The following is a 12,447-nucleotide window of genomic DNA, read 5'->3' as shown; positions in this document are numbered from 1 at the left end:
TCTGGGACAAAAAACGCTGTTTCATGCGAGATGACGGTTCCAGAAACTGCCACAGGAAAAATGTTTTCCTACGATCAAACGAGAGCTATCGGGTCACGTGACCGACATTTGCGCCGCAGGCCACGTGACCGAACAGATCATCCTCGGCATGTACATGCGGTCTGATTGGTGCGTCCCCCCCCCCGCGCGCCCCCGAAGCTACGGCAGCCATGATATCATGGACGCTTCTCCCACCAGTTCCAGCAAAGTCTTGTCGCTCTCGCCTCAGCACTCCGGGAGCGCTGACGTCTGCCTGGCAACAGATTAGGGTTGCGCACAAAGCTTTTATGGAATCGTTTCTAAAAATAAAAAATAAGATAGGGGACGGAGAGAAAGCGGGCGAGAGAGTGGGAAAAGGAGGTTGAGCAGAGAGAAACCTTGAAGGGACACTGGAGGCAAAAAATAAACAAAATAAAAAAAGAACCTCGGAGACACCGCGGCATCACTTCTCTCGTGTTATTTTGTCCTCACCAGCCGCTCCCTATAATCCTCCGGCTCTGGCACCACTATAATCTTGTTTTTATTCTGTCTGCCAGCCTCGTAGTCAGAGATAATCAGTGTCACCAAACTTTAATTATTGGATAGAGGAGGAGATAAATGTTGTTCCCTCACTGTCAGTCGTTACCTCATTGATACAGAAGGGGAATTTGTTCTCTTAACACAACGCTGAGAATCTAAAAGTCCTCTTTACAGTGAATTACCGGAAGGATCGCTCATGTTCCACCCCATAGACTTTAATTAACTAGTCTCAGGTAATCTAATCTTATTATCCGAGGCTGCTTCTTTCACCACACCCCGACCTGCTTTCGTGATACCAAGACAGGCAGAACCGATAGCGTGACATTTTGCAGGATTTCATTTTCGAGTGTCAAGCCACCAAAAATTCTGGAAAAACTATTTGCACGTTCTCGCCACATCGTTGAAAAAAAGCTAAAAGGGCCGAGTGGTCGAGTGGCATGCTCAGGATTTCAGCCGCCGCCGCTGCTAGATGCCAAAAAAATACAGAGCTGTACGCGACTCTGTGTTTGTCCCACCGAGAGCCCGGCCCCATCAAACCCCATTATCTCCAAGGCTACCACTTACTTCTAACTGGAGTGGAGATAGCTGCTTATCTGCTGGTTAATAATAAAAAAGACACATAACAGATAACAAAAAAAAAGAAGGAAAAAAAAAAGCAATCCTATCGTGATGGAAAGAGAGAGGTGGGTGAGAGAGGAAAAAAAGCCGACAGGGAGCGTGGGGGGGGGGGGGGGGAAGATTTCCAGGGACAGTTTCATTCTGCGGAAAGGGCAAGCAGGAGGAGACCTCCCGCTGTAATGCGGCAGCCATGCCGAAATGAAAGCCAGCCGCTCTCTTCTCCGGGGCTAAACAGCGGCCTTAATAAAAAACACAATCAGACCCCCAACCTTAAAGTTTAATGCACATTCTTCCCATATTTCTCTTTGCGCCAGTGAAAAAAAAAGGGAGTACGGTCGGAGCTCCTGCTGTGATCCTGGCTCTGAGGCTACAATGTGTGTGTGTGTGAGTGTATTAAAGAGAAGAAAAAAAAAAAGAGGGGGGGGGCTGTTATAGTCATAATGAAGCCCCACTGAATATCAAGCACGCCATCAACTCACTACGGCTCTCCATTGTGCTAATGAAATTGTTCCCCCCAACTTTTTAATTAACTTGCAGACTCATGGTGTGGAGTCAAGTTGTGGACACAGACAAAGACTCGTGTTCTCTCTCCCAGGTGATATGAATATCAAAGAGCGGAAGCTGCCCTGAATTAAGCCCAGCTTCTTTATTAGCGGGGGGCGGGGGGTGGGGAACTTCAGAAAGAGGGACAGATGTGGCGAGGACCGGCTCGTGTCGCTCCTCCCGCGCCCGTCAGCCTTCACTTAACACTTTGATACAGACATGCAGGGGCGAGGGGGGACGGATTTATTGTGGGATCCGGACTAACAAACATGCACTGTTGTCAGAACTTTCCCGAATTTCTTCTTTTCCTCAAAACACTTCTGAGGATGTCTCCTTGAAAGCAATGAGAGATGATAATCATCGTTTCACAGCAGCGACCGAAAGTGTCGCAACAGCTCTTGATTAAGGGGAAGTCGTCACACAGGGGGAGGAGGTTAACAGGGAAGGCAACGAAATATTTTTTTTGTTTCAAACACATTTCCCTTTATTGGCATGGTGAGGCTGATGAGAATTGCACATAAAAAATAAAATTCACAAGAAAGTCGTACAATAGGTAGAACCACAAAGGCATCGGTAAGGACTTGGCAGAAGGCAACGTGGATAGGACACAAACAGGTAACAACCCACAACGACTCCCCCCCCGCGAACACACACACACACTCGCTCACACTCACACACACACACACTGGCCGAAAAAACACAAACTCAGACGTACATAGATACATTTGCTCGTACACATATTGTCCTTCCAAAAGAAACATGATTACTCAACAAAGCAGTGGCAAAGTCCTCAGTAGGTCACATTATTAAAAAGTCCGCCACAGTTGAAATTTGAACCATAAGGTGTTATAATATATTGCTACTCTAGGCAATTTACAAAGCTTTTTTTTTATTTTTTATTACAATGATTAAAGCCACATCTATCAAATGGGACACGACACCATTACCCATAACGCCATACAGACAGCAAGAAAGTAAAAAAACAATGACTGGAAACCCAGGTGAAGGGTTTTCTGTTTTCATATCCTTCTCCCTTTGACCAATTTTTTCCCTCGTTGCATCATAAAAATTAGCCGCTTCTTGTCTCCACAGTCAAAACCCATGAAAGGAAGCCTGTGATCATTTTTTTTTTGGCCTTCCTGTGATGGAAGCCTCTTCTGTCGTTACTTGGCGCGCGCTCAAAACAGGATATTAATTGAACCAGAAGCCGCAAGGTTACCTTTTATGTCATGTCGACGGAGATGTGAAATCTGGACTGTGAGTGCGGGGCGGGCGGAGGCGGCGGTGGGAAGCGGAAAAGTGGCGCGGCATGCGATACGTCGTTGAGTAGTTTTCCCTAGGCTTATAGAATGTCATTTAAAATCTGCCAGCTAAGACAGCTGAGAGGCAGATACCCAAAGGGGCGTGTACGCTGCTGCGCCATGCACTACACAACAAAACAGTTTCAACTCCACAAGGGTTGTTTTTTTTTGTCACACACAAGGCCGGAGAGCTAGGAGTCGGTCACGTTTGCACAGGTGTCACAACGTAATGCGTGCATTACAATCACATAGACTCAGCTACATCTTAAAGGGGCGAGCGAGGGGGAGGTGGTGATCGGAGGGGGGGCGGGGACATTCAAGTGTTTACTGCACGCGGCGAGGTCACGGTGACGAAATGGGCGAGAGGCCGGGATGGCATTGTCCTATAGCTACCAGCGACTGGGTAATGGGTCACGTCCAAAAAACACACAACAATAAGAGGTAAAATACAACTTTGAAAAATAAATTATTGCTTTTTATATAGTTTTTTTTCTTTCATTTATATTATTATCATTGTTATTATTAATTATCTTGTAATTATTGTGAATAATATAAGTAGCATCATTATATATATATATATATATATATACACATATATGTATATATGTATATGTATTTTGTACATCAAATACAAGATCTTAAAAAATTCAGGAAAAGGAAATTGTAAACTTTTGTTTGGCATTCACATAATCAAGCATGAGTGGAGCGATGACAACAAAGTGTTTAGGAGCGGTACAAGTAAATTCCTGCAAAATCATTTTTATTGCTTCATGTTCTGCTTCTCGAGAGTGTAGAAAGGAAAACCGGCGCCGCGCTGCAGCTCTGACTGACAGCGGCGACAGGAATCGCTGAAAACGATGAGGGGCTGGCTGCCGGAGTGATTCTCTGAATGTTCTGATTGTTTCGGAAAGGCATAGAAGGTCGTATTATCCCCCCACCAAAGCATTTATTGTCCACCCTGTCTAGTGATTAACACATTAAATAACAAAAAAATCAACGGACAGAATAAATAGCAAATAAATCTCATGAGGTGCGCCACGTGAGCTGGAGCCCATAAATATTTGTTTGTGGTTGATTCTAATATTAAAATAAATAGATAAATATGTGTCTCGTAATGATTGAAACGATTTGAATGCAGTGTTCTTTGTCAGTGAAGGTAATCAAAACAAAAACCATACAAAGCAAGGAAATCAAACCCAGATATATATCTCTCTCTATATATATATATCTATATATATATATATATATATACTGATTGCTTCAGAAATCATTGATAAAAAAATGGGGTACCTTTTTTACAATCATGAAAAACACGTTAAAAATGCATTTTACACTGGTTGTATAAGCAAAAACACTGATTGAGAAACTTTATAAAGAGAGAAAACTATACATGGTTGACTGTTTTTGCCCAACAAAATAACTTAAAAAAGGACGTTTGTTCACATGCTCCCTCAAAATGAGCAACAGGACACATCTGGTTCTTCTTCTTCATCTTTTTTTTTTTTTTTTTTACAATCATGTCATGTCTTCTCAAACGTCACGTAGGCGAACAATATGTTTTACAGTATTGTAACTACAACAGATCGACATTCTGAATTAAGAAATGTTCTCCTCGTCTTTAAAAAAGGCTGCGTTTTACAGTGCATAGCTGTAACAAATAAAGAACTTTATCCCATATGTACAGAAAATAAAAATATTCCTTTTTAGAGCATTTTTGTAAATACACGGCTACATTTCTCCTCAAAATGTAGACGACAGTGTTAACCTCGAGAATCTCACCTCCAAGATGCAATTCCCTTTACTCTTTGTTTGCAATGTAACACCAGATCCAAACGCCACATTTAGAAGAAAGAGAGAAAAAATCAACAGCAAAAAAAACTCATAAAAAAATTGGAAGAAAAACAGATCTGGCTGAACAAGCTGCATGTCTTCACCCCCAAAGAATTGTGGGTATTGTAGTACTCGGAGAAAAAAAGTAGCTTCATCTTCTTCTTCATCCACTGATGGTTGTACAGCAGTAGAGTGCACCGAACAAGTGCACCGGGTTCTGAGGGATCACTGGCTTTTCCCACAATGCAATGTCTCTCCCCCACCCCCACCCCACCCCCGCTCTTCAGCAGCTATGTTCATGTAAACTTTATTTTTGATATATTCATTTATAGTGATATAGGTCTATAGACTTAACTCTTATATACTCTATGACGTAGAGTGTAAAACTTCTGGTGGTCTCGTCGTCCAAGGAGCGAGAGACAACAGTGAGGTATAGGACGTCCCCCTCAGGCGCCACGGCACTGGTTACCTTCTCAGGCTGCGCTGGGCCTCCCTCAGCAAGCTGTCAAAATCCATGGAGTCGTACTTGCTTTTCGTGGAGGCTGGATCAAAGTCGTCCGAGTGGGAGTCTGTGGGGGGGACAGGATCATGGTTAGAAACATGATTTGAAAATCCACATAAAAAAAGCAGAGATTCGTCTTTGTGTTCCAATGAGACTCGTTGGACAGAATTCCCGTTATGTTTTGGTTCGCATTCGTTTTGTCAAGTTAGCAGGATTATGCAAACACTGTGGGGCGCGACCCAAAGAAGAAGCCCTTGAATTTGGGTGCGGATCAAGGATTTTTGTAAGAATAATTCATAGATCTTGGTGAAAATTCCAAATAAAAATCAGTATCCAGTGAATTTAAATGTGGCTTCTTAAGGGAACTGACTGCTCTGTGAATGTTTCCCGTCTTTGGCTACAATTTGTGCCGTTCTGCCAAATTCCCACAGACACATGAGTGACATAAAAAAAAAAGAAGGATAACACACGCTGCTGTAATTATGTACAGTAGCAACCTATTTTACTACCGATGCATTCATGTAGTGGGAGTATTTCTGGTGGGAGTGGGCCATAGATGTGAAAGTGTATCCTTGTGCCATTTTTCCTGATCAACCTGATAATACATAAAGAGTATCTTATCTCTGCCAACAGACAGCTTCACAAATGGGCCCCCCAAAGGGCCCAGCAGCAGACTTGGAGCGCTCTGAGAAATGGGAATGACCATGGCAGCTAGGAGACGCCAGTCGTGATCTAATGCAACGGCCGAGGGCTAGATTGCGTCACACTGCGCACCTTGAGGGATGAAAAATCTCCTGGCGCTCTACTTACTAACTAATGGACATGTCTCAGAAAACAAAAAAAAAGAGGAGGAGGAGGCAACGAGATTGAGAAGACGGGGAGAGGTTTGGATACCACACTATTATAAGATCCCCCCGTCCTCTCAATCTCTTTCTCCCGCGCTATCAGTGTGGGGACGACCGAAATAGCCAGTTCCTGACAAAGAGGGGGTCCAACGAAGGCCCTTTCCATTCCGCTAGACTGATTAGTCAATCTCGGCATAATGTCTGTCCTCGAGGCTTTGGGATTAGCAGCCGTCTCTCCGCGCTTTCAATCCCTCATCGTGTTTGCCCTTAAAAAGAAGATGGCTCGGAGCATGAGTTTTGAGAATGTATAGTAACGGCTTCATCTATCGGGGGAAAGTGCTCATTTTCTCTCGAGTGACCTGTTGACCCCGGTGTGGTAAAGCCTTACACATTCTTGACCCCACATTCTACACATGTCAATATGTGTCTTATATCTGATATGTCCCGTAATGGGGGAGACGATCTTTTTTGGCCATGCCGTGCTTAACATAACGAGGCCCGTCTCGCTTCACTTTCAATATGGCTGCTCAATTATTGCCACCTCTGCAGAAGAAAAGAATCCTAGAATACCCTCTTTTATCCACATGTCAGAAAGAGGGAATCTTGCCAGAGGAGAAAGCCTTGATTTCACAGATCGCCTGCATTATTTATCAAATACGTCATCCAGCCTTCAGCTCACATTTGAGCAAAGTATTCTATCTGGGATTTGGTATCTGACCAATATAGAAGCTGTGCACGCATCGGCTACATCTCTGCACCTTTACTCTATGAAATTGCTTAATGAATTCTGCTCCGCTCCAGCCTTCCATGATCCCCAGACTCCCGACAAACCCAGTATGTACGCACGCTGCGGACCCTCCCTCTATGTAAATGACCCCTACGTGCCACATCAAGGCTCCACCACATTTCAGAGCCGCAACAGCTGGCGACAGATGGGAACCTCGCCCGAGAGGGAGGGAGGGTTTGCCGGGACTTAACCTTGCTCCCACCTTCTTCCTCCTCACCTCGCCTCCACTCTCGTCTTTGTTCTGGCGCCGTCTTCCTCCAGGTAATTTCCATCCTCGCCTCTCAAAGTGTTTCCCACCCCACGCAGCGCGGGAGAGAACACACGGTATGCACAGCTGCACACGTGCTTCCGAGTGCTATCGTTCTCCCTAATGTCTTGCTTTTCCATATCACCACGGCCCCAAAACGAGCGTCCCATGTCCGTATGAGTAATGGAGTCTGCCTCGTTTTCCTGAAGACACAAGCAGCAGGGAGGAAATGGAGCTCTATTCTCAGAAAGCTCACAGGCTGACCTCTGAACTCTCTTTGCCCTTTTGAGCCACAAATGCCCGGTGGACACATTCAAAGCTGCACCAGCACCGAGATGGGTTTCTTTTGATCGGGAGGCATTACTCAAGCCTCTTTCTTAAGGTTTTTATTGCTGTTTTATTCCCCCTCCCCGCTTTTCCTCCTCCACTCTTTTCTATGACAGTCCTCAGAGCGGCGGCGGATACACTGCCCGACTGCGCGTGGGGGTGGGGGGGGGTGGGGGGGGGGGGGGGGCTGATGCAGGGAACAACAAAGCTGCACTTACCCAAGTCTGTGTAATGCGATTTGCAGAACTGCTTTTGTCCGTCAAAGCACAGCTCGAACTGGGGCTCGTTGGACCTGCGTAAGGTGTGTCCGTTCTCAAGGGCGGCGAAGGCGTCACAAGTGTAGCGGTACGTGATGAAGCCAAAATTGTCCCTGGTCAGAAATAGAAAGCGAGACGTCAGGCGGGGCCGCCGCGGGGCAACAATAACTAAACAGGCGGCCTTGTCATAAATGATGATCACTCTATTTATATGCAAAGGACAATCAATAAATGTGTATCTTTGGGGCTTGGTAGGCCGAGAAGTAGATGAATCAGGACACGCTCTGAGACTGCAAATGGGCCGTCTTTGTCTTAAATATACTCATCTTTGCTGAATGTTTTGTCTGCTGCATTCAATTATTATTACTATCATTAGAGATAAATATCTTCTCATGCCCTATTCTAGACTAACAAACTGATGCCGGACAGAAACACACACACACACAAATTCACACAAAGTCCTGGAGCCTTACCCATCGTCCCTCAAGTTCACGGCACATTCTTCAATTTCGCCGAAGACTTCAAAGCGGCGCTTCAACTCCGTCCGGGTGCAGTTGGACCTCAGTCGCCCCACGTACACCACCCGTCTCTCCTCCTGCTCGTTAAGAGAGAAGACAGAGCAAAAGGGAAGGAGATTAAAAGGGGAGTCTGTTTTCTTTCCCCCCCTCCTTCTCTTTTCTTCACCGGGGCCCTAATGAATTGGTCTTGATCACTCCTGTGGATACCGCCGGCCGACTCCGTGCCCCCGGTTTTGTCCCCCCCCACCCCCCGTCTCCGTCTGTCTGTTGTGTTCCTCCGTGATTGGTTCGGCTCGCTCCCTCTTATCTGATGTGGCTGCAGTTTGGGAGCACCTTCAATCTGCCCTGGCACCACAATTCCTCTTTCTCTCCGCAACTCATCAACCGGAGGCAGGGTGATTTTTATCAAATGATGCCATGTCTTAAGTGTGGGGCTGCTTCTTCTTTCATAAGGGCCGTGGGGAGACTCAGCCGTACATCAAAAATAGCCTGTCTCTCTCTTTGCCGAAGGGGAAGTTAAAGTTACAATACACAGCAAACTCTCAGGACTGTTAACTGAGAGGGCTGTTAACAGTGACAGGATATCAGAGCCAATGGAGAGGGAGCATTCAAAGCAGTAGTCGTGAGCCACGGGGCAAAAAAACATGGATTTCCACGAACCTCAGAGGACGTGGGGGTCATAGCAGAATAACTTAAGAACAAACTGCACCAGGCTGCAATTATAGCTTTTGAGGAGTTTAATTGCATCCGCTAATCATATAATACAGCACAAGCCCGGGGCTATAGTGTATCACTACTGTTATTTATTTATTCATTCATTTATTAGCCATTACTGGGGCAAGTCCACTGAGGCCTGTTAGAATTTGGAATGCTGTCTTGAGGGTGGAAGTATCACACTGTACACGTGAATCAGCAGCCTGGTGCGAAACTCAAAGTTCACCTTTGCCACGTGTGACTTATAGAGTCACTGAGAAAAATATAAATTAACCACCGGTTAGTGTTTTAATGCTTTTTTTCCACACTCTTTAAGGTTTTGGACATAAAGAAAAAGTATTTGCTGAATTAGGGGTTTAGTTGCTGACAACTGATAAATAAGCAGTCTTTGCTTGATGGCACCCTGAGGGCTGCATGTGTGTGTGTGTGTGTGTGTGTGTGTGTGTGTGTGTGTGTGTGTGAGACAGACCAACACAAGAAGACGCTTTCACATGTCTGGCCTCCAAAACCCTTGTTTGACAGCTTGAGCATAATTGTTTGTCTCTCCGTCTCCGAAAACGTATGCATGCAGAGCCACGTTTGCATTACTGCATCGTTTAATGCTCGCTTTATCAACGGGTGGCGTTATCTCACTGGGAAACCTGAGTAATTTCACACCGAGAAAAGCTGAGTGGAGATATGGGAGGAAATATGTATTCGCCGCATCGGGGGGGTGCATTTTGAAACAGATAAAGAAAAAGGAGAAGTGCTCGAGAGAGAATCAGTAGCCATTTCCTTTTCTGTCCTTTTCTTGATCTCAGAGTTTCCACTATTTTAACGTTGTACCCCCTTGGTGTGATTAATAAGAGTCGACAGTGTTTCCAGATGACAGAGACGTTAAAAATACACAACCCGGAGATAAAGAGGAAGGGCCTGTCGCCTGAATCATTCAGTAACTCACTTTGTATGTATTCTTTCAGGAGAGAGACACTGTGGCACATGGCACGAGCCTGGAGGATATCTCTCTCAGTAATGTCTCTGTGTGTGTGTGTGTGTGTTTGTGTGTGTGTGTCTGTGGGAGGTTTTATTGTTTGTTTGCAGCAGTTTGTACATGTGCCACGGCAGTGATTGCATGTGGTCTTTTATCAGCTGCAGCGGGACAGATGTAGAGTGCATCGTAGAGCAAGACGCGAGGAAATGAGGTGACAGGAGCGTTTGTTGACTCACTATTGCTTTCTGCTTCTGCCTCTCCCTCTGCTCGGCTCTTTCGAACTCCCGCTTCTCGTAGTCCCGGCGGTACTCCTCCCTCTTCAGCCTCTCGTGCTGGTAATCCTCGTAGCTGTCATACCTGTGGAGGACAAGACAATCGTGACATCGCTCGTCCTCTTATTCCACCTTCTTCTGTTGACGCATGCGGAGAACAAACGCCTGGTATACACCAAGGAGTAGCCCCCCCCCCCCTGTTTTGTCAACACTGATTGTCGAGGAGGGGTTCGAAAAAGGAAAGGGACGTGTTAATAAGACGCCGCAGATGTGATCATGGCGCCCGCAGGACGGGCCCGCGGGAGTGCCGGCGGGCGGCGCGGTCGGAGAGCCAGGCAGCTGCAGCTGTCAGCACAACTTCACATGTCATTACTTTCTGCTTAGTTAGGGCTTCATCAAGAAGGAAAGTGCAACTTTCAAACCTCTCCCCCCCAACCACAGACTAGCACAAGATGTGTCCGTTAAGCTTTCGACTGATGAGCGACTCTCGGGCTTGTCGGGTGTCATTAGGCATGTGGGCGCCAAAATCAGCTCGTGTGCTGAGATGGTGTCAGTCTCCCTGACTCTCGCCTCCCGCACCGTGCCAGTACTTCTCTGCATATGAAATCGTCCCCTCCGCAGTGGCTCATGGGAAACTACAGAGGCACCAAGTTGAATAAGCATCATTATACAGCTGGGAGCGTCAACTCAAGAGTGAAGTCTGAATGTGCATCAGTGTGATTTGGGATCCTCTTGTCACTAGTCCAATAAAACATGATCAATTAAACATATTTGCCCTGAATGTTTGTCAAGAATGCAAAAAAAAAGAAAAGAGGCTTCGGTCTTGATGAGGAGAGGGACTCTGAGAGAAATCAAACTGTTCCTGAGTGGTGACAGGGAGAAGTCTGTGTCGACTGCTAGTTTTGTTTCTCAGCCTCGTTCCACTCATCTTCTAACAATACACAATTCCTGCTCAGTTAAAGCTTGTGACTGAACAAATATGAATAACACAAAATGATTAGAGGTTAAACAACTCATTCAAAAATAATCACCTTGGCCTGCGGCTGAGGGGAGATCGGGACGGGGGGTGGGGGCTCTTGTGAGTCCTGGAGCGAAAAGTGCTTGAATCTGTGTTGTGTCGAGACCTGAGGGGAAAAAAAGGAGGTTTATTTTTCACCAACATCATCATCTCACACACTAGCAAAGAACATTGAAAAAGGAATAAAACAGAAATTTATGACACATTGGTTAATCTCTTCTTGGCTTTGGAAACTTCTTTGATATTTGAAATAAGACGCTTGATACTAGAACTTGTCCTAATCTAGCCCAGGGCCACGGTAGGTGTGCATCTTTTTATGCAGATCTTTTTTTAAACACACCTGACTTAGCATATACATGCACCTGCTATCTATGTTGAATGAGGAAATGGTCAATACTAGGCCCTGGTGGCCTGACTGTCGAGCTTGTTCCCCTGCACTCCTTAAGCTTGATGCTTAATTATTGAAGTGTTGCTGAAGAAGGAAGACCTGAATAATGGAGGGAGAGAAGTTTGGGAAACTCAGTGAAGCAAAGCAGTGCCGCTTTGGAAAGATCGAGGATCTTGCACTGTGAAAACTTGAAGAATTATTTTTGCTGAAACACTCCCTTTCTTTCTCTCCTCGCATGGAAATATAACAAGCTTCTTGTTCTGTGACTTTCAGAACTACAAGCCCTGTCCGGTATTTCTTTAGAAAGCTTGCCAGCGTCAGGTTCTGATAGAATAGCTTTGGAGTATTAGGGTTTAATCTGTGAGCATGTTGGTGTAGAACAGAGCCCAAACAGAATAAAGTGAATCTATTGGCTCTGCGGAGTAAACTGACCTTTAAATAATCAGGCAAACAAACCAGGTCGCTGCGGCGGAGTCGTGAACTGAGCCACTCAATGAACTACGACTGACAAACTGAATTTACTTCCACCCCTTCTCGGTAACTGTGCTTTCGCCTCTGTTCTTCTACCATCTAGAAAAAAGAAAACCCCCAACAGAAACCCCCTTGGCTCTGATCACAGGGAAACATGGGAAATGTAGTTCTCACGCAGCGCTATGATGATAGGAGTCTCATTTGAGAAGGGTTTCGAGACTACATTCCCACAGCCTGGATTTGACTTTCATCTCTGGGGATGTAAAAGAGGAGGGTTTGCC

The 12,447-nt window shown here is 45.6% G+C and overlaps 1 protein-coding gene across 1 annotated transcript in view; it reads right to left on the bottom strand.

Moving 5' to 3' along the window:
• Positions 1-2,186: 2,186 nt before the first annotated feature.
• The window catches only part of ppargc1a (peroxisome proliferator-activated receptor gamma, coactivator 1 alpha), a 35,185-nt gene continuing 24,924 nt past the window's right edge, over positions 2,187-12,447 (bottom strand). The window contains 5 exon segments of the mRNA XM_062384195.1: positions 2,187-5,419; positions 7,777-7,928; positions 8,289-8,410; positions 10,254-10,374; positions 11,321-11,413. Coding sequence (XP_062240179.1) covers positions 5,316-5,419; positions 7,777-7,928; positions 8,289-8,410; positions 10,254-10,374; positions 11,321-11,413 — 592 coding nt within the window. The 3' untranslated portion in view covers positions 2,187-5,315.

Source organism: Platichthys flesus, chromosome 24, assembly GCF_949316205.1.
Source record: "Platichthys flesus chromosome 24, fPlaFle2.1, whole genome shotgun sequence".
In the NCBI taxonomy this organism is placed as follows: domain Eukaryota; kingdom Metazoa; phylum Chordata; class Actinopteri; order Pleuronectiformes; family Pleuronectidae; genus Platichthys; species Platichthys flesus.
This window is presented reverse-complemented; position numbering and strand designations above follow the sequence as displayed.